We start from the raw sequence: 19,318 nt of genomic DNA, 5'->3' as shown, positions 1-19,318 counted from the left end.
GAATTTTAAACTCAATTTTACAATATTCAATATTCATACAACTCAGGTAATATCTAGATGACAGAAATTAGAAATATTTAGAAAAAATAAATTTTTCCTGTACTTTCCAAACTTTGATTGTTTGATAGCGTACGGGTGGACCTGCTACTACTTAAAAGTTGAAATAAAATTTTCTATTCTTCAGAATACAGTAAGGCTCGATCCCTACTACAACTCACGTGATTTCCAGATGACAAAAATTAGAAAAAATACATTTTTTTCATTGAAAATTTTTAAGATAAACGAAATTCTTGAACTTTGAAAATAATAATTTGACGCAAGAAAAAAAATAATATATAATTTAACTTATAAAATTATCATAAAAAATATTTTAATATTAAATAATTTATAAATATTTATATTTAATATTGTTCAGTGCACACGGTAATAAAGAAACTGAATATTGTATCAAGATTGACCGAGTCTTGAATCGAGCATGGGACGAACATTGGTGTCCCATGCTGAACCAACATTCCGGCCTTCTGTGGCCGAGCGGTTTAAATACGTGTGTTAAATACTTTTCCCGTATGCGTTAGGAGGGCGTGAGTTCGATCCCTCATGCGAGCGAATATTTTTCATTCTTTGTTTTAAGCGTTATATAAAATAAAATTGTGTTGTGTTGTGAATAAAAACCGTGAACATGTTTGTAAATAATGTTAAAAGTCTGTTAAAAAATCAAGAAAAAAAATGTAACGATTTATTTGTTCGAACACACACTTAGACGCGACTTGTCACTGTAAATTAACAGTATAAACAGAGTAGCAAAATGACCCTCTATTCTCTTGCACTGCATGTTGTTTGGGAACCAAGCATCTATTCGCTATAAATTAAAACATAAATTTCAATCAACCGGGTTGAGGCATTTATACACCCTATATTCATATATTGCCGTGTTGTCCTGCGTGTGCTCATACTCATACGCATATGAAGGTCGCTATATAGCTTCAGGCGTCAATGAAAATCGACAGAATCACAATTACTCCAGATCTGATTAAAGCAAATTGTGACTTTCGTAGCTTCCATTCCACGCCTACTTTTCTTGACCATATGGCCCCTTAAGCAAAGATGATAATTTTTTTTCAAAGGAGTATTCTTACATATATCCAATTTAATATCTAACTTTAAAAATATATTAAAATGCAAAAATTTTAAATATGCTATAGAATTTCAGCAGATGTAAATTATAATACGTCTTCATAGTTAATGTAGATATTGACTCTGTTTTTAAATTTTTTATTCAACATCGTTGCCCCCCAGTGGGCAACAAAATATTCGGGAAACTAGAACAATTTAAATCTTTTAGTCAATTATTTTAAAATATTCAAAAAATATTTCGTTCTGTGTGGGAATTAATTAATTAATTGCAACTTCTATTATTACTGATATAAAATTTTAATAATTAATTAGTATTAATATCAATGCTTATTATAATATTGTAAAGGGAATATATGCACATGCAGTGAAATATTACCAGTTTGTTGTAAAAAATAATGCTGAAAATAATTAATAAATTATTTCCACCATCGTTGGGATGCGTTTCGGATACCTAACGTATTATCGACGATTAATAATTCGATAATATTATTTGCATTGAACGCAATTTTAATGCACGAGATAATCATAAACGACTCTTGCAGAAGATTTCCATAACGAATTATTCAACTCGAATTCTACTATTCGGTTATTTAGTGAATTCAGCAAATTACACGATTCGAATGTAAATTAACGAGTGAGCATATAATAGGCTGGTTTCGAGGGAATGTGACAATTAAAACCTGTAATTAATCAAATCATGTTGCACTTTGTGTCTCTTAATCAGCATCAGGAGTTATTCAATCTACCCACGTGAAAAAGTTCCCAGGAAAGCACTCCTAGGAAATTCCAACAGAAATTCCAATTGGAAATTCCGATAGGAAATCTCACTTGTAATTTTTAATTTAATATTATATTATTTTTATAATTTTTAACCTCTGATAACACAAATTAAGAAATCGTCATTAATTATTTTATCATATTTTAGTGTCACCTTAAATCTGAATTGAAATAAATAAAATTACTGAGGTGAAAATGAATTGTCAAAAAGTACATTTAAAACAATTATTCCGAAAATTAAAAAAAGTCTTTCTAACCATTCGAATTCAGTGACACTTTAGAAAATCAATCCAATTGGAATTTCATGTTGATAATTTGCTAGCAGTGCTTTCCCGAGAAATTTTTTAAGAATGGGTACGCTTTTTAAAAAGCCTTGGCCTTAACCATCAAGTGGAGGACCGAAATTAGAGATATATTTTTCCCATTATCAATAGACGAGCAAAAAAAAAAATTAAAAATATTACTCATCTTTAGAGAGAGCACGAAATTGATCCCAATGTGGTAAGTTTTCTTTAGGAATCATTCCCATTTTAACTAACCCGATATTGAGAATGTTCCTACCGGCGTTCACGTCGCGATTCCACGGAATTTTACATGTCTCACAATAAGTTGTTCGATTTTTATAAATTTTAACATTTTCATTGCACGTGCTGCATAACCTAGTGGTTCGATGCTCGTCGACAAAAACAATGCGTAAATTTTGTGAATTTCGTTGTTTTTCGACCAATTTCTTCACTACGACGCGCAACGACATGCGAATGTGACCTTTCATCCACGGTGATATATTTGGTTGTCCAATTACAATTAGTTGTTTTTTCTTTTCATCACCAACAATGTAATTAGCCAACAAGTCGGACTCCCTTTGCACCATCATGTATTTATCCCATTTCAGGGCAGCGATTCTTCTCTTCTCTTGATAAGGTTGGTTGTCGAAAAATGCTTTCAATGCAAATTTAGTTGATAAGAAAATAGTCGACGAATCCTTGTGATTTACTTTATCCCTAAATTCTTCCGTACTGCTTAAATCATTGTAATACTTTCTGGGATTATTTCCATACTTGTATAAGATGGATTTTCTCTTGTTTACTTGTGTGTGCCAACGAAACGATTTTGTTTTAATTTTAATATGTTTATCTTGGGAATTGATATTAAAATTGCACTGACCATTTCTCTCGACTCCTCCGAATGCCAAATTGAGACCTGGATCAAGACCTTTGAGTGTCTGGAAATCATTTAAATTGAGAGATTTTTTTTCCGTTTCAGTAAATGCGAAATCGATTACTGTTTTAGGTTTCACGACATTATAAATTATCGATACAGCAACACCATCAGTCATAATAGTACCAGAGAATTTAAGCTTATTCGAATTTGTTCGAATTTTCGAAATTCGAAACATTTTCTCCCAACGCTCTTCATTTTTAATATATTTTCCAGCATTTCTTTCCGACACGATGGTGTTGTGTTGCAATCTACAATTATTCATTTCGCTCTCCTTTGCCATTAACTCCTCTTTAACTTTTTCGAACTCATTTTCCAATTTTGTTAATTGTTTTTTGTCAAAACTTTTATTTTTTTTTAAAGTTTTTAATTCTCGATCTAATTTTTTTTTGTTTTCAGCAAGGAGTTTTATTGATTTTTTTAAAGGTGACATTTTTATTTTGTACTCTTTTTCCACGGCAGAAATTTCCTTTTTTGACTTCTTCTTAGCCTCTATCTCAGAAACTGTTGATACTTTCTTTTTCGGTGTTTCTTGTGTTTTAAGGATTTCTTTCTTCTTCAACATGATTTCCAAGTCATGTAGACCAGTATTTGTAAACGTGAAATATTTGACGCCGGGTTTCATAATGGGCACTAGAATGAAGCTTGATACATTTTTCGCGACAAAATAAGATTGTAATCTCATGAAGAATTTAAAAAACAAGTGACATTTGTTATGGCTTTGTACATCGCAAAAGTTTAAATTTTCTTCATTAAGTTGTTTTAAAATCAAATTATTGCACGTATTATCCTTTAAAAGATTATTGACATCGTCCTTGATCTTGTTATTTATATTTTCAAATTCTGTACTATCGGTGTTATCAATATCAATAGCTGTCTCATCATCTTCTTCTTGCTTATCTTCTTCTTCCATATTTTCATCTTGCTTGTCTTCTTCTTGCTTATCTTCTTCTTCCATATTTTCATCTTGCTTCTCTTCTTCTTCTTCCTCTTCAATCTCCTCTTTTTCTTCCCCCTGTTTATTTCCTGTCATGCGATTTGAATTTGGAATCTTCTTTCCCCGTTTTCTTCTTTTTCTAAAAGGCTCTCGCGCATCGTACACAAATATTCGTTGTTTTCTTGTATTAATTTTTCTTTCACGAGATTCTTGTTGCAAAATCTCTCTATCTCGCTCCCTTTTGTCAGGTTTCGATAAAAGCAGTGAAGCTTCTCTCAATTGTCTAACTTCTTTTTGGAATAATTTTTTTCTTCTTTTTTTTTCCATCTGCTTCTTTCGTTTCTTTTTATACTTTTTTTTTCTTTTTTCCTGTTTCTGTTGTTGCGCAATTTTTTTTTTAACGGTAAACTTATTGATTTTCTTTTTTTTCCTATCACTTGATTTATTCTTTATGTATTGGGTTTTAAAAAAGAGGCCTAAACGTTTTTCTGCATGATATGAGAGATTTGTACGAAAATTGGTGTTTAGTTGTCTAGCCATTTCTTGGATAGGTGCACTTAAATGTTCACAGTTAAACGTTTGAAATGGCCTACCCATTAATTGGGTGAATTCTGGAACATAAATTTTTCTTAAATTATCCAGAAATTCTTTTTTTCCCGTTGCACGAGTATCATTTTTAAATAAATAGGCGATGGATAAATAATCTGGTCCTTCAGTTGACCACAAATCCCTCAAGTAACTATGTTTCGGGTGTCGAAGCGCGAAATTTACAAATAAGGTGACTAATATGAACATTTGGGACAACATCCTTGTTTTATCAATAATTACGTTACGCAATTCTTCGTCTGGGCAAAAAGACTCGTTAAAACCCGTTTTAATCGTAAATTTTTTTTGCTCATCTTTTTTTAATTCTTCCTTCTTGTTTGCAGCTTTCTTCCTTCTCTTTGGAGGTGAAGATGTTTCTTTCAGTCGAGCTTCACGTAAATCTGCTTCTTTGCTTGTGCTTGGTTTGTTATCAAATTCCGTTAATTTGAAATGTTTCGGAGGTGCAGATGTTTGTTTCAGTTGAGCTTCACGTGAATCTGCTTCCTTTCTTGTACTTGGTTTGTCTTTAAATTCCGTTAATTTAAAACGTTTTGAAGGTACAGATGTTTGTTTCGGTTGAGCTTCACGTGAACCTGCTTCCTTGCTTGTACTTTGTTTGTTATCGAATTCCGTTAATTTAAAACGTTTCGGAGGTGCAGATGTTTGTTTCAGTTGAGCTTCACGTGAACCAGCTTCCTTTCTTGCACTTGGTTTGTCTTCAAATTCCGTTAATTTAAAACTTATCGGAGGTGCTGATGTTTGTTTTAGCCGAGCTTCACGTGAACCTGCTTCCTTTATTGTACTTGGTTTGTCTTCAAATTCCGTTAATTTAAAACGTTTTCGAGGTGCAGATGTTTGTTTCAGTTGAGCTTCACGTGAATCTGCTTCCTTGCTTGTACTTGGTTTGTCTTCAAATTCCGTTAATTTAAAACGTTTCTCGGGTATTGGACATTGATTCAATAAATCCAGTGGAGCATTATCGAAACCAATATCCATTGGCTGTTGATTATCGATAATGCTGCTACTTGAATCAATGTCCAATATGCCAAAATGACGTTGCCACGAGACTGTTGTATCGCTAGAAGTTGACATTCGGGTTTCTTCATCTTGGTGTATGAACGAAGATTCCTGCTGTTGTTCTATTGGTGAAGCAAACAGTTGACGACGCACTGATTCTCGCGACAGTTGATGAGAATCTTGTTGTCCTTCGATGTCTGGTGTTATTGAACGTTGACGATAAACTTCAACATTTTCTCGCGTAACATTTGCTCGTGGAAATAGTGGAATAAAAGGTCTCGAAACTTGTCGTCTATTGTGAGCAACAATTCTCGCCACTTGTAAACGATCTTCGTCTATTGGTAATGGGAAAGATATATCTCTATTATCCGAATTATCTGACATTTTCAAATAACGAGTAGTAAATTATCGAAACTTAAAACTAAGAATTACAAATATATACAAGTCTAATTAACAATATTTTTTTGATTCCTCTTGATTAGATGTCACGAATGAAGATGATGTCGCCAGAAGAAGAGTTGATATATCTAAAAAAAGGTTTCAATTTAACATTTTGCAAACGTGAAAATTTAATTTAATAACAATTAACAATTATCTTCCACTATATTATGAGAAAAATTTTGCGGGGTATTTTTATATAAAAATTGATTCAAATATTTTGAATCGCTTTAATTTATAATGGAATTGTTTTTTTAATGCTTTGTATAAGAATTGTTGTAAGAATTTATATATTTTCTAAAAATTTCAATGAACAATTCTTAAAAAGCACGATTATTTTAAAAATATGAAAGAAATTGTTTATTAAATTCAATTATTTTCAAAAGTTTTAATTTAAATTATTAAAGAAACTCACGAGTCGTTCAACGCATACGCCACGCCTCATGGACAATTTCAGGGATGTGTGAATCATATTTATCGCTTCGAAAAAAGGACACTATTCAATGGCTTTGGTTCGTTTAAATTGTACGGCACTGAGCACTGGCGCGCGCATACTAGAAATTGAACGACTCGTGAATCGGATACTGATCAACTGTTGAACGACTCGCGAGAACTCACTGTATTTTAAAACAATTCAAAAGAAATTCTTCAAATGAATTTAGGGGTCGTCCATAAACCACGTAGCCCTATTTTTGCTACTTTTCGACCCCTCCCTCCCTCCCCCCATGTGGACTAACGTAGACTTGTGCTGTAACACCCCCCCTCCCCCAAGTACAATGTAGTTTTTAAAAAAAAATTTTTAAATGCGTTTTTATCGATAAATACATAGTTTAAAATTATAAAAAAGTTAACGATTTTAGCTATCCCCGGCGGAATGTGTTGAGTGAGAGTTGAGCGTATTCGATCAGAATTCTCTCAGGTTTACTTAAAACATTATTATAAGAGCTAATTAGTAGTTATTTAGTAAAAAAAAAAGTTATTTAAAGTGGCAAATTAATATTTAGGGAATTAATTTGTGCAACAGTTAACTGCAATTAAATAATAAAGAGTATTTAATTACACTTTATTTAATAACAACTTAATTACACTTAACTATTGCACAAATGAATTCCCTAAATATTAATTTGACGCTTTAAATAACTTTTTTAACTAATTAACTACTAATTAGCTCTTATATAATGTTTTGAGCGAATCTGATTGAATTCGCTCAATTCTCACTCAACACTTTCCGCCAGGGATCGTGTAAACTAGAATCATAAATATTTATGGAAAAATAACCAAATGACAGATTTTTGAATTTTTAGACCATAATTTTACAATTTAAATTGTTTATAACTTTTTAAAATAGTTTACACGAAAACTACACATTCAAGGAACAGGCAGTCCGAATTCCAAGTTATTTCGTTGAATAGTGTTAAAATAAGAGTGTAAACAAGTAGGAAATATATAGTTCCGAGAAACACGCGTTTAAGGGTGTATTCTGTATTCTGGTCTAGAGGCCTCAATTTTAAAGCGTTTTTCCGAGTAGAATATAAAAGAAAGTTTAACATTTTTAAAATTTACTTTTTTTGCAAGTTGTTTATTAATGTTTAAAAAATACAGAAAATAAATTATAAAAAAAAAGTATTAAAGAATTTTAAAAGTTATAAACTTTTGAAGTGGAGATTGAAAAAAATTCTCGTTGACACGATAACTCAAAACGTATTCAACAGATTTATTTTAAATTTTGTTTACTATTTTTAAATAATTCAAAAGTGGCAAAAAACATTGTCTTTAAATCACAACTCTTTTTTTAAGTCGTCGACATTTTTCTAAAAAAAAAATTTTTTCTTTTGTCCGAGGTACCGATCATAGCAAAGCTTTTCATAATCAAGAATTTCTTTGGTTTTTTGTTTTAGAGCATTACAAAAGTCTCCACACTGTCAACTATTTCGCACTTGATTCTTTTCAGTCCCCACTTCCCCAGTTTATAACTTTAAAAAAATTTTATTATTTTTTTTTCTAATTTTTTTCTATATTCTTTAAAACATTGATTATCAATTTGCAAAAAAAAGTTAATACTAAAAACGTTAAACTTTCTTTTCTATCCTACTCGAAAAAAATGCTTAAAATTGAGGCCTGTAGACCAGAATACCCCCTTAAAGTTTAAAGGACCAAATTTACAAAAGTTTAACTTAATGTTATATACAAAATCTTTGTTATGTAACGATAGACATTTCTTATCGTTTAATAACTACTCTTTTAAGCGGTGTACAAAGAAAAAACTGTACATTTAAAAATAAACAAATTACAGTTATTTAATTAATAAAAAATATTAATATTAATAAAAATATCAAAATAAATATTGTAATAAAAAACTACGTAATCATGGCTCGGACCCCTCCTCTCCCCCACATAGCCCTCCGTAGAACTTCACTAAACCCTCCCCTAAACTGGCTACGTGGTTTATGGACGACCCCTTACTTACGATTATCAAAATTTTTAAAAAATTTATTAGCGAGATTTCAATTATTTTCATAAGTAATAAAATTCTTTGTGGGAATTTAATTATTTTTAAGAAATTTGATTAAATTTTTTAGATTCACTTAATGATTTTAAAATTGAAAAGCACTTAATAAATTCTTCGAGAAAATGCAATTATATAATCTAAATACTAAAATTCTTTGCAAACATTCAATTTCCTTTTAATTTTTAATAATATTTTTAGAGAAAATTCAATTATTTTTAAAAATTTTAATAATTCATTTGAATCAATTTAATTATATTTATAAATAATAAATAACTTTCCACAAATTTAATTATTTCCAACAAAATTTCATGAAAGAATATAATTAGAAATTTTCCTCCCGCCCTTTTTTCTCGATTATCCTTAGTTATAGATATTTTGAATGTTTTATTTATTATTATTATTAAAATTTTTGAAAATTACTTTCTTTCAATTAGTAAATATAATTGTTTCTATTAATAACAAGTATTTTTAATAGTATTAAATGTTTTTTTTAATTGAATGAATTTCTAACCTTGACGATGGGAAAATTTGAGGAAATTTAATTGCTGCACGAGGATTGAGTTTTTAACGATAAACTAAATTTGGTGCTCAAATCGATGACATGAGTTCGCATGATGACTGTATACAACAGGTCCTTGGCTCGTTAGTCGAAAGTATTCTTTGACCAAGTTTCTCGAGGCAAAAAAGGCGGATAACTCTGAAAACAATTCAAAATTTTCAATTTTCGCATCAGAACGGTAAAAGAGAATATAATTTTTCCAGTTAATTTAAATACTTTCAAAATTATTTGACAAAATAATGGAATTTGCTTTTAATTCATTACAAAAATTTAATTACTGTCAATTTCATAAATGAATTCAACTATATTTATAAATAATTAATTCCTTTTCAAAAATTCAATTATTTTCAAAAAACAAATTTACAAAGACATTGAATTTTTTCTTATTTCATTATAAAATAATTTAAAAGATTTCAATTAATTTCTAAAATTTTAATTAAATTCTTGTCCAAAATTCAATTATTTTCATAATTATTAAAATTGTTTTGAGAAATTCAATTATTCAATAATTTTACGATAAACATTTCTCCTCCAAGAATTCAATGATTTTCAATATATTATTTTTAAAATTCAAAAAAAAATATTCAAATTAAAGAAAGAATTAGAAAATTCATTTAATTTTTTTCTATATAAAATATTTAATTTAAAAAAAAATTTTAATCTTATGCTTTTATAGTTTTTAATTAAGTTTTTTTAATGTTATTAAAAATCAATGTTTCCATTAATAATGCGTATTTTAAATAATAATAATAATAATAGTTTTTTTAATTTAATGAATTTCTAACCTTGACGATTGGAAAATTGGAGGAAATTTAATTGCTGCACGAGGATTGAATGTTTAACGGTAAACTAAATTTTGTTCTCAAATCGATGACATGAGTTCGCATGATGACTGTATACAACGTCCTTGGCTCGTTAGTCGATAGTATTCTTTGATCAAGTTTCTCGAGGCAAAACAGGCGGTTAACTCTGAAAACAATTAAAAATATTCAATTTTCGATATACAACAATAAAGTGTTCAATCATAATAAAGAGTACAATTTTATTTTGCATTAAAAGAGAATTTATTTTTTCTAGTAAATGAAATTTAATTAATATTGAAATTTTTTTCTAATTTATAAATGAACTATGTAGGGAATTTTAGTCGTAAAGAACGGAATTTACTTAATTATTATGAGAATATCAAAATTTTGTTTATTAAAAAAAACCGTTAATTAAAAAAAGAATTAGAAATTTCAGTTAATTTCTTTCTATATAAAATATTTAAATTAAAAAAAAAATTATAAATCTTATGCTTTTATAGTTTTTAATTAAGTTTTTTTAATGTTATTAAAAATCAATGTTTCCATTAATAATGTGTATTTTAAATAATAATAAGTTTTTTTAATTGAATAAATTTCTAACCTTGACGATTGGAAAATTTGAAGAAATTTAATTGCTGCACGAGGATTGAGTTTTTAACGATAAACTAAATTTGGTGCTCAAATCGATGACATAAGTTCGCATGATGACTGTATACAACGTCCTTGGCTCGTTAGTCGAAAGTATTCTTTGACCAAGTTTCTCGAGGCAAAAAAGGCGGATAACTCTGAAAACAATTCAAAATTTTCAATTTTCACATCAGAACGGTAAAAGAGAATATAATTTTTCCAGTTAATTTAAATACTTTGAAAATAATTTGAAGAAATAATGGAATTTGTTTTTAATTCATTACAAAAATTTAATTACTGTCAATTTCATAAATGAATTCAACTATATTTATAAATAATTAATTCCTTTTCAAAAATTCAATTATTTTCAAAAAACAAATTTACAAAGACATTGAATTTTTTCTTATTTCATTATAAAATAATTTAAAAGATTTCAATTAATTTCTAAAATTTTAATTAAATTCTTGTCCAAAATTCAATTATTTTCATAATTATTAAAATTGTTTTGAGAAATTCAATTATTCAATGATTTTCAATATATTATTTTTAAAATTCAAAAAAAAATATTCAAATTAAAGAAAGAATTAGAAAATTCATTTAATTTTTTTCTATATAAAATATTTAATTTAAAAAAAAATTTTAATCTTATGCTTTTATAGTTTTTAATTAAGTTTTTTTAATGTTATTAAAAATCAATGTTTCCATTAATAATGCGTATTTTAAATAATAATAATAATAATAGTTTTTTTAATTTAATGAATTTCTAACCTTGACGATTGGAAAATTTGAGGAAATTTAATTGCTGCACGAGGATTGAATGTTTAACGGTAAACTAAATTTTGTTCTCAAATCGATGACATGAGTTCGCATGATGACTGTATACAACGTCCTTGGCTCGTTAGTCGATAGTATTCTTTGATCAAGTTTCTCGAGGCAAAACAGGCGGTTAACTCTGAAAACAATTAAAAATATTCAATTTTCGATATACAACAATAAAGTGTTCAATCGTAATAAAGAGTACAATTTTATTTTGCATTAAAAGAGAATTTATTTTTTCTAGTAAATGAAATTTAATTAATATTGAAATTTTTTTCTAATTTATAAATGAACTATGTAGGGAATTTTAGTCGTAAAGAACGGAATTTACTTAATTATTATGAGAATATCAAAATTTTGTTTATTAAAAAAAACCGTTAATTAAAAAAAAATTAGAAATTTCAGTTAATTTCTTTCTATATAAAATATTTAAATTAAAAAAAAAATTATAAATCTTATGCTTTTATAGTTTTTAATTAAGTTTTTTTAATGTTATTAAAAATCAATGTTTCCATTAATAATGTGTATTTTAAATAATAATAAGTTTTTTTAATTGAATAAATTTCTAACCTTGACGATTGGAAAATTTGAAGAAATTTAATTGCTGCACGAGGATTGAGTTTTTAACGATAAACTAAATTTGGTGCTCAAATCGATGACATAATTTCGCATGATGACTGTATACAACGTCCTTGGCTCGTTAGTCGAAAGTATTCTTTGACCAAGTTTCTCGAGGCAAAAAAGGCGGATATCTCTGAAAACAATTCAAAATTTTCAATTTTCGAACTACAACGGTAAAAGAGAATATAATTTTTCCAGTTAATTTAATTACTCTCAAAATAAATTGACGAAATAATGGAATTTGTTTTTAATTCATTACAAAAATTTAATTACTGTCAATTTCATAAATTAATTCAACTATATTTATAAATAATTAATTCCTTTTCAAAAATTCAATTATTTTCAAAAAACAAATTTACAAAGACATTGAATTTTTTCTTATTTCATTATAAAATAATTTAAAAGATTTCAATTAATTTCTAAAATTTTAATTAAATTCTTGTCCAAAATTCAATTATTTTCATAACTATTTACATTGTTCTGTGAAATTCAATTATTCTCAAATTTTATGATAAACATTTCTCCAAGAATTCAATGATTTTCAATATATTATTTTTAAAATTGAAACAAAGTATTCAAATTAAAGAAAGAATTAGAAAATTCATTTAATTTTTTTCTATATAAAATATTTAATTAAAAAAAAAATTATAAATCTTATGCTTTTATAGTTTTTAATTAAGTTTTTTTTAATGTTATTAAAAATCAATGTTTCCATTAATAATGCGTATTTTAAATAATAATAATAATAATAGTTTTTTTAATTTAATGAATTTCTAACCTTGACGATTGGAAAATTTGAAGAAATTTAATTGCTGCACGAGGATTGAGTTTTTAACGATAAACTAAATTTGGTGCTCAAATCGATGACATGAGTTCGCATGATGACTGTATACAACAGGTCCTTGGCTCGTTAGTCGAAAGTATTCTTTGACCAGTTTCTCGAGGCAAAAAAGGCGGATAACTCTGAAAACAATTCAAAATTTTCAATTTTCGAACTACAACGGTAAAAGAGAATATAATTTTTCCAGTTAATTTAATTACTCTCAAAATAAATTGACGAAATAATGGAATTTGTTTTTAATTCATTACAAAAATTTAATTACTGTCAATTTCATAAATGAATTCAACTATATTTATAAATAATTAATTCCTTTTCAAAAATTCAATTATTTTCAAAAAACAAATTTACAAAGACATTGAATTTTTTCTTATTTCATTATAAAATAATTTAAAAGATTTCAATTAATTTCTAAAATTTTAAGTAAATTCTTGTCCAAAATTCAATTATTTTCATAACTATTTACATTGTTCTGTGAAATTCAATTATTCTCAAATTTTATGATAAACATTTCTCCAAGAATTCAATGATTTTCAATATATTATTTTTAAAATTGAAACAAAGTATTCAAATTAAAGAAAGAATTAGAAAATTCATTTAATTTTTTTCTATATAAAATATTTAATTTAAAAAAAAATTTAAATCTTATGCTTTTATAGTTTTAAATTAAGTTTTTTTAATGTTATTAAAAATCAATGTTTCCATTAATAATGCGTATTTTAAATAATAATAATAATAATAGTTTTTTTAATTTAATGAATTTCTAACCTTGACGATTGGAAAATTTGAAGAAATTTAATTGCTGCACGAGGATTGAGTTTTTAACGATAAACTAAATTTGGTGCTCAAATCGATGACATGAGTTCGCATGATGACTTTTTACAACAGGTCCTTGGCTCGTTAGTCGAAAGTATTCTTTGACCAGTTTCTCGAGGCAAAAAAGGCGGATAACTCTGAAAACAATTTAAAATTTTCAATTTTCACATCAGAACGGTAAAAGAGAATATAATTTTTCCAGTTAATTTAAATACTTTGAAAATAAATTGAAGAAATAATGGAATTTGTTTTTAATTCATTACAAAAATTTAATTACTGTCAATTTCATAAATGAATTCAACTATATTTATAAATAATTAATTCCTTTTCAAAAATTCAATTATTTTCAAAAAACAAATTTACAAAGACATTGAATTTTTTCTTATTTCATTATAAAATAATTTAAAAGATTTCAATTAATTTCTAAAATTTTAATTAAATTCTTGTCCAAAATTCAATTATTTTCATAATTATTAAAATTGTTTTGAGAAATTCAATTATTCTCAAATTTTATGATAAACATTTCTCCTCCAAGAATTCAATGATTTTCAATATATTATTTTTGAAATTGAAACAAAGTATTCAAATTAAAGAAAGAATTAGAAAATTCATTTAATTTTTTTCTATATAAAATATTTAATTTAAAAAAAATGTAAATCTTATGCTTTTATAGTTTTTAATTAAGTTTTTTTTAATGTTATTAAAAATCAATGTTTCCATTAATAATGCGTATTTTAAATAATAATAATAATAATAGTTTTTTTAATTTAATGAATTTCTAACCTTGACGATTGGAAAATTTGAGGAAATTTAATTGCTGCACGAGGATTGAGTTTTTAACGATAAACTAAATTTGGTGCTCAAATCGATGACATGAGTTCGCATGATGACTGTATACAACGTCCTTGGCTCGTTAGTCGAAAGTATTCTTTGACCAAGTTTCTCGAGGCAAAAAAGGCGGTTAACTCTGAAAACAATTATACATTTTTTAAAATTTTATTAAATTTTTTAACAAAATGCAATTATATTTCTAAATAGTAAAATTCTTAACAAAAATTCAATTTACTTTTAATATGTAATAATATTTTTAGAGAAAATTAAATTATTTTCTAAAATTTTAATAAATTGGTAAATTTTTACTTTAATTACATTAGAGAATAAAGTTTAAAAAATGAAAAAAATATAAATTCTGTATTAAAAGCTAAAAAAACCACTATTCAAATTTTTAATAACATTCTAAGAGACTTTAATAAATAAAAATATTTATGTTAATAAATATAGACATTTTATTTTTTTCTTGCATTTAATCAAAAAATATTTAATCTATATTTATATTTTTTAATTTTTTAAACTTATTTATATCATTTTAAGGGCATTTGAACCTTGATGACGTCACACATGCTTTGCACAATCTGTAACGTCATCAAGGTTCAAATGCCCTTAAAGAAAAGAAATTTTGAAGAAAATTTTTGAGAAAAAAGATATGGAAAAGAAAAAAAAATTTGTAATTTTGATATTTTTTTAGAAATATTTGTAAATAATAGATTATAATTATTTTCTAATTTAATAAAAATTAAATTATAATTAGATTCAATTGTAACTAAAATATATAATCAAATTAAAATTGTATCTGAATTTTAATCGTAAATAATTAATAAATCTATGTGAATTTCTGTTCACCATGAAAGTGGAAATCTAAAAAAAATTCAATTGTCAATTTTATATTCCTTACTTTTTTTTAAATATTCAGTTTATTTTAAATATTTTGCAAATTGTATGCAAATAAAACCTTTATCAATGAAAATGTTAAGTTTTAATGAAAAAAAACTTTTATATTGTTAAAAAACAGAATATATTACAGCAAATATAATGAAGGTAACTTTGCCTATTTTGCAATAAAATTCATATTTGACAAATAATCTAACCAAACTTTTTTCTCCACTTCATTTACTTGTAAAATTTTTTTTTATATTTTGGAAAAAGTCAATTTTTATTTTTGTAAACATACTTTTGTACTTTTTTATTTAATTCAAAATATTTTAAATTTTTTTCCTATTTTGTTTTTATAATAAAATATCTGCTTTTTTTCTAAAAAATTTTTTTTAAAAAAAAAGGAAGAAAATGTGTCAATAAATGATTGAAAACACAATTATAAATATAGAAAAACGTGCAAAAACTTTTTTAATAAAAAAAAATTCAAAACAAATAATAACAAAATTATTTTAATTATATTATTAAAATTATTTCTCTATTATTGTTTTGAAAACTTTCTGAAAATCTATTAAACCAATTAATATTATTTTCTTTAAATTAAATTAAAACACAAAATAAACATTTTCAATTTGAGGTTATCTTGAATCTCAATACATTTGAAGAAAAAAATGAAATTTATTTCTTTAATTTTAAGTTAATCTGTTCAAAAAAAGATAATTACAATTTTTTATTGAATTCAGTGATTTATATATGTGTATTTCGATTTTTATTCTTTGGTTTAATTATTATTATTTGAATAACAATCACAATTTAAATTGTTCATTTATTATTTTTGAAAATTTTCACAAAATGTTATAAAAATCATTTATTTTATTTTCTTTGTAACGTTTAAAACACAAAAAGAAACATTTTCAATTCGAGGTTATGTTGAACCTCATGCATTTGTTGAAAAAATAAAATTTCTTTTTTACTTTCATGTAAATATGTTCGAAAAAAGATAATTATCAATTATTATTAAACAATTTTGTAAATATGTAAAGCGAATATTCAAGATAAAGTATTCGTCGATGCATATTTTATTGCACCAGGTGTTGATTGACATGTGACAAAGAATTCTTACCTGTTAACGCAATCTACAAATATCAACTGAATTTGTAAGAATCGAAACATGAAATTGTATACTAACCAAATAAAAAGTTAAACAATAACTAATTTTGTAAAATAAAACATTTCTTCGACTGATTTTTTGAGCAAAAAAAATAAATTATTGACGACGCGACATACGTGACAAGCAGCACTTTTTTACAAGATGGCGACCGGCCATTGCTGCAAGTCACCACTACGTAGTCAAATGAAAAACTTTTTTTTTACAAAATAAATCAATAATCAAACAAAAATAAAAATATATACTAATCGACTCAAAATAAACTCTTAACCATGAATTTTTGACGGAAATACTAATCATTGCGGACAATCGTATATGAATACCACTTATTCATCTATTATAATATGCTATTATATTTTAACTCTTTTATTTTCTATGTGAATAAATAAATGTTTCGTACTAAACAAAGAAATAATTACGCACTAGAAAGATATTGAAACAAAATAAAACTCCATAATAGACTACTCCTTGGCGTAACGAGAAATACATGGTCATGTCTATATTTGCGACCAAATTTTATTATGATTATTTCTTATTATCAAATGACTCTAATACAAATATATAATGAAAAAATTCAAAAATATATCAATAAAATTACGAGATCTTACCAAATTTGGAAATAAATCTGCAGCTCGATGTGAACGGTGGACGTCGGAAGTTGGCATTTCTCAAAAAAGTTGGCTAGGCGACAGTACTACGAACCCTAGTCAAATGAAAAAATTTATTTTCACAAATGAATATAAGAAAAATTAAAAAAAAAATAAAATATATTTCAGTAAAATAATAAAATATATGTTTTATTTTATAACAAATAATAAAAATTTCGTACAATCAATTATCATTTATAGCAGGCCTGATTTATAGTTATGATGGAAACAAAGAAAACTTGTTGGCAACAGTACAGAATGTCAACATATATTTGACAAAATTTAATGAAATATGATTATTTTTTCTCGTCAAATAACTCTGATACGAATATACAATCAAGAAATTAAAAAGTATACAAAAATAATTGCAATATCTTACCAAATTCGAAGAGAAATCTTCAGCGCACGAAAAACGGTGGACGCCTCATGACCGGGCCGGAAGCGGAAAGGACATTTTTCCAGCAGTGTGACGCAGACCACGCAGACTCAGATCCTCCCCACCATAGCGCCCAACTTACCCTTTCCATTCTCCACTAACACAAAGACTCACGGTGCGTTTCAACTCGTACGTGAGCCTTTTTTCGTCTTTTTCGTTTTTCTCTAATTTATCGACAAATGTGGCGCGAAATTTAAAAATGATAATTCTCCGAGAATTATTAATAATTATTTCAAAGATAATTATAATAAATATTGCACGTTTAAAATTTTTTTGATGAATATATTTAAAACTTGCATTGAAAGTAATTTAGTTTTCATATAGAATGTTTAAAAAATATTTTGAGAATAATTGAATTGTTTTTAGAGAATTTTAAATTCTTGTTGAAATTGAATTTTATGGACATTCTTGAAAATAATTAAATTCTTTCGTGTAATTTTATTAGAATTAGATTAAAAATAATTTAATTCCTGCAAAGAATTTTTAGTATTTATTAAGAGAGTCGAATTGTTTCGAAGAATTTTTTTAAATTTTAGGAAATAATTGAAAATATTTAAATTCTTCCGAGGAATTCAATTTTTTCAATTAAAATTGTTTTGAAATTATCTACGTTTCTGTAAAAAATTTTATTTTCCTTTTTAAAAATATTTGAATTTTTGTGAAAAATTTTACTACTTAAAAATAATTTAATTGTTTCGTGAAATTTTATTAAAACTAATTGAATATTTGCAAAAAATTTTACTATTTATAAAAATAATTGAATTCTTCCAAAGAATGTTATTATAGGTATTTATTTAAAAATAATTGAGTTCTTGCGAAGAATATTAAAATTTTGATAATATAAACAATAATAATAATTTCGGACTTAATAAGTACAAAAAATAATTTATAAAATTTTGATCATGAAATTATTTAAAAATCTATATTTGAAAATAAAAAATAATTTTGTAATTTGCATAAAAATAATAAATTGAACTGTAAAAATTAAGAAAATGAAAATATTATTATTGTTATGTTTTCATTAAAAATTCTTTACTTTCAATTTTAATTAGGCCATAATCTCGTACTTCGTTTAAAAGATTTAATAGAAATTATTTTTCATTTTACAAAGTAAAAATAATTAAGTTTTTAATTAAATTAAATTGCCTTAAAAATCAGTCCTTCTCCGTTTTTACAACAATTTTGCAAAGCTACTTGAGCCGCGGCCACTATAGCATGAATTGGCGCCATCTCCTTGACCACTGATACATAGATCCACTTGTCTGTGTGCTCGCCGGCTTTTTAACTTTGTTTTCCAAATTACTTGTAAACTTCGAGAATATTCTTCAATAGCACGCATTTCTCTATTATATTAATTAATCCGAACAAATAAGCATTGAAATATTAAATTAATAAATTACTACTTTTAGGTTAGTCAACTAATATTAAATGTATTAATAATTAATAAAGTTGTAAGTATGTATACATAATAAATACTAAACATAATTATTAGTATATATTTTCAAGTAAATTTTAAATTAATAATATTTTTGTAATAAAAAAATACTTTTATCTAATTTACTGTTGAGTTTAATTAATTAAATTTACAGGAACGAGGAGCGAAATATATTTATAAGGGATTTCTAATTACAATTTGCTGAATGATAAAAAATTTTTGCTATT

At 25.7% G+C, this 19,318-nt stretch overlaps 1 protein-coding gene across 9 annotated transcripts; it reads right to left on the bottom strand.

Annotated features, from left to right (window-relative positions):
• Window positions 1-437: 437 nt before the first annotated feature.
• Window positions 438-17,663, bottom strand: LOC122510516. 9 transcript variants are annotated; one of them, XM_043625225.1, is made up of 11 exons: window positions 17,600-17,663; window positions 17,182-17,276; window positions 14,479-14,662; window positions 13,648-13,832; window positions 12,820-13,004; window positions 11,991-12,174; window positions 11,373-11,556; window positions 10,579-10,762; window positions 9,960-10,143; window positions 9,127-9,312; window positions 438-6,195 (listed from the first exon to the last, which is right to left on the bottom strand). In XM_043625225.1, exon 11 carries the CDS (start codon window positions 6,050-6,052, stop codon window positions 2,372-2,374), a length of 3,681 nt encoding a protein of 1,226 aa, XP_043481160.1. In that variant the 5' UTR covers window positions 6,053-6,195; window positions 9,127-9,312; window positions 9,960-10,143; window positions 10,579-10,762; window positions 11,373-11,556; window positions 11,991-12,174; window positions 12,820-13,004; window positions 13,648-13,832; window positions 14,479-14,662; window positions 17,182-17,276; window positions 17,600-17,663; the 3' UTR covers window positions 438-2,371. The 9 variants fall into 9 exon arrangements, with proteins under 9 accessions (XP_043481160.1, XP_043481168.1, XP_043481163.1 ...); XM_043625233.1 differs by lacking the exon at window positions 9,960-10,143; XM_043625228.1 differs by lacking the exon at window positions 10,579-10,762.
• Between the last annotated feature and the right edge of the window lie 1,655 nt (window positions 17,664-19,318).

This window comes from Leptopilina heterotoma, unplaced genomic scaffold (genome assembly GCF_015476425.1).
Source record: "Leptopilina heterotoma isolate Lh14 unplaced genomic scaffold, ASM1547642v1 Lhet_7, whole genome shotgun sequence".
In the NCBI taxonomy this organism is placed as follows: domain Eukaryota; kingdom Metazoa; phylum Arthropoda; class Insecta; order Hymenoptera; family Figitidae; genus Leptopilina; species Leptopilina heterotoma.
The sequence above is the reverse complement of the archived record's forward strand: the minus strand, read 5'-3'. Positions and strand labels throughout refer to the sequence as shown.